General features: G+C 35.9%; 1 protein-coding gene across 1 annotated transcript; it reads left to right on the top strand.

Annotated features, from left to right (window-relative positions):
• The first annotated feature begins 576 nt into the window (after positions 1–576).
• On the top strand, positions 577–2,344 carry LOC111376329. The gene is made up of 5 exons (XM_022999279.1): positions 577–625; positions 708–829; positions 1,027–1,155; positions 1,694–1,783; positions 1,891–2,344. Exons 1-5 carry the CDS (start codon positions 577–579, stop codon positions 1,921–1,923), a joined length of 423 nt encoding a protein of 140 aa, XP_022855047.1. The 3' UTR covers positions 1,924–2,344.
• The last annotated feature ends 330 nt before the right edge of the window (positions 2,345–2,674 follow it).

Genomic DNA, 2,674 nt, shown 5'->3' with positions numbered 1-2,674 from the left:
ATGAGCTAAGAGTTGGGACTATGATTTTGATTTCCACATTTTAGGTGCAATAAATAGACGTCAAAATAGTCAAATTCTTCAGTTGTTCCATGAATGATATTGCAGAAGGGTTATAAGAACGACTCTGTGAAGTTTTTAAGAGAAAACAAAAGGTCTTGCAACCCATTTCAACAAAATCAAAGTTCTTTTGCAACTAGAAGCTTAAAATGGATAAACAAACTATCAGAAAGTAATTGACAAGTAATAATCACATAACAAAACAGCTACAACAAAAACTAGATGTCTAAGACAATTGAAAACAAGTGATCAGTTATTTTTACAAAATTTGTTGCTTTGATTTTAAACGAAAAGAAAATCAGAGGGGAAAAAAGAGACAGAAAAATACCCAAGAAAGAAAAAAAGAGAGGACCTACTAAGGCTAACAAAAAAATAGCTCGCAAGAGCAAGACTAAGGAGCGAGCGCTGTTGCCTGCCAGAGGCTTATGCTGTGGGCATTCGCCTCATAATTCAAGCCTTATGCCCCAACAAAGGCACTCAAAGTGTAAGCTTCGACACTTCTAGTGATCTCCGCTTAAGATGCAACTTCATGCGCTTTTGAAAACTCTGGTTAAGCTTCTAAAAAGAGGTAAGCTTTAACGCATCTAGTGATCTCGGCTTAAGATGCAACTTCATGCGCTTTTGAAAACACTGGTTAAGCTTCTATAAAGAGGTTTGGCCTACCTTCAGAATTACTGTACTGTCAAATATTCATATAAGATTACAAAGTACAAGCCCTATGTTATTTTACCGAGACTTTGGAGACTTTGAGAGATGTCTAAGTTGGATACCCGTAGAATAACTGTTGTAGTACTTTACAGTTCATGATTAGGCCTATGATTGGTTCATGTTAATAAAATGTTTATAAACACTTAAAGTCACATTTTATTACTACCCACTGATTCACCACTTATTGGCATTATCTATATAATTTAAACCGTTTATAAACACTTCGCATACATGCTTTAATTTGAGGAGTACCCTCCATGACTCCATTTGCTGCCCTTTTCTTCAAGTTTGTATTGTCTATGTAGGGCTGATGACGAGCCTATAGATCCAAAGAAGGAACTTGAAGAGCGGTGCAAGGCACCATGTACACGGCCACTTAGAGAGTATCAGGTGATTTCTGAGCTCATTTCTCCTCAGATATTTTGTTCTCTTTTTTAATTTTTGGTTACTTTTGTGGCCTTCTGGCCATGCGATCACTTAATATGTAATGTTGCTAACTGTACACATTACTTTATTTTTCGTTTGTCCCTTTCCTCTTCTTTTTCCTTTACATTTTCTCACTACTTTGGTCCTTCTCAAGCAATTTTCTCTTGAGGCATCAACTTATTTGCCATTGGGTCATTCGTTTCGTCCCTCGTCACCACAAAGTCACTGAGCAATTTGGTATGAGATTTCCTGATTAATTGGCTGTCTGATGAATGTACACAAGCTTTATGAATGTACTAATTTCAATTTTTTTATAATGGTTTGTTTTATCTCAACTTTTAAACATTCCCGTCCAGTAGTTGCTGGATGGCACCCATGTACAGTTTGTGCAGTTCATGACATGCAATCACACAAGGGACGAGCATAGCTCATACCTATGCTCTTTCAATATTACTTATAACGCTTCTGTCAAATTGCAAATCTAATTTGAAGATTCTGATAGGCGTGTGCTAAAAGGATTCAAGGGGATGAAAGTGGGAACAAACACTGTACTGGACAGTACTTTGATTATTGGCGTTGTGTTGACAAATGTGTAAGTCTCATTTCCTCTGCCTACATATTTTTTCCCTCTGCCTTCTTTAGGGCAATGATTGAAATTTTGTTGTACTGATCTGCTGCTGATATGCTTCTCAAACACAGGTCGCTACTAAGCTGTTTTCTTATCTGAAATAACAGTGCATGACCTCACTGGTATAAAATCTCTGGATAATGCTCTCGTTTTATTCAAAACCAAACTTTTTATATTATTTTGTTATCAGTACAAATTAATTGTGCTTGTAACTTGTTAGCAGCCACTTAGCTCTGTGGAATTTTGAGATATCAAGTCCTGAGTAGGTTTAATAAAACAAAATTTATGGAATTGAGTTTTGTATGCTTTTGCATGTAAGAAGTATTCTATACATAGTGCTGGGAAATTTATCCACGGCATTTCACATGCACAGTATTGTGAAAGAGAACGAACACGAGTTTTATCCTCTTGGCATCACAGCTCTCTGTAAATTTATTTATCTGGGGTTATTGAATTGAAACTCATAGCAGTAAATCTTATGTTTGGATAAAATGAAATTTGAATGGGATGAAAAACTTTGATTGAGTTAAAGCTGTTAATTATACGCTGTATGAATCCTACTGTTGAATTATGAATAATAGAACTTCAGCGTCTTTCTCGTTCTTCTTATGAAGTTGGACATACTGTCAATGGCCACTACAATGATTTTATTTATCCTGAGTTTATTGGTCATTTGAGTGACCAGTTCTCTCATTGCGATCGCATCTATTCTTGGTTTCTCTCAGACAAGTCTCTTTTGTGGCGTCTTGCACAGGGACAGAATTGTATCTGTGCTCTCTTAAATTGAGCAAATAATAAAAATTCCCATTTCTTGATTAATCTACCATTTTATACTTTAATTAAGGATTTGTTCAG

The sequence above is a fragment of the Olea europaea genome, unplaced genomic scaffold (genome assembly GCF_002742605.1).
Source record: "Olea europaea var. sylvestris unplaced genomic scaffold, O_europaea_v1 scaffold14911, whole genome shotgun sequence".
Taxonomy (NCBI): Eukaryota; Viridiplantae; Streptophyta; class Magnoliopsida; order Lamiales; family Oleaceae; genus Olea; species Olea europaea.
This window is presented reverse-complemented; position numbering and strand designations above follow the sequence as displayed.

Bases quoted from the DNA above. Each gene is read 5' to 3' on its own strand.
- LOC111376329 (XM_022999279.1), top strand. From the start codon at position 577: ATGCAACTTCATGCGCTTTTGAAAACTCTGGTTAAGCTTCTAAAAAGA. The intron at 626-707 runs GTAAGCTTTAAC...GCTTCTATAAAG, and splicing joins GGTTAAGCTTCTAAAAAGAG to AGGTTTGGCCTACCTTCAGA. The intron at 830-1,026 runs GTAGAATAACTG...TACCCTCCATGA, and splicing joins GATGTCTAAGTTGGATACCC to CTCCATTTGCTGCCCTTTTC.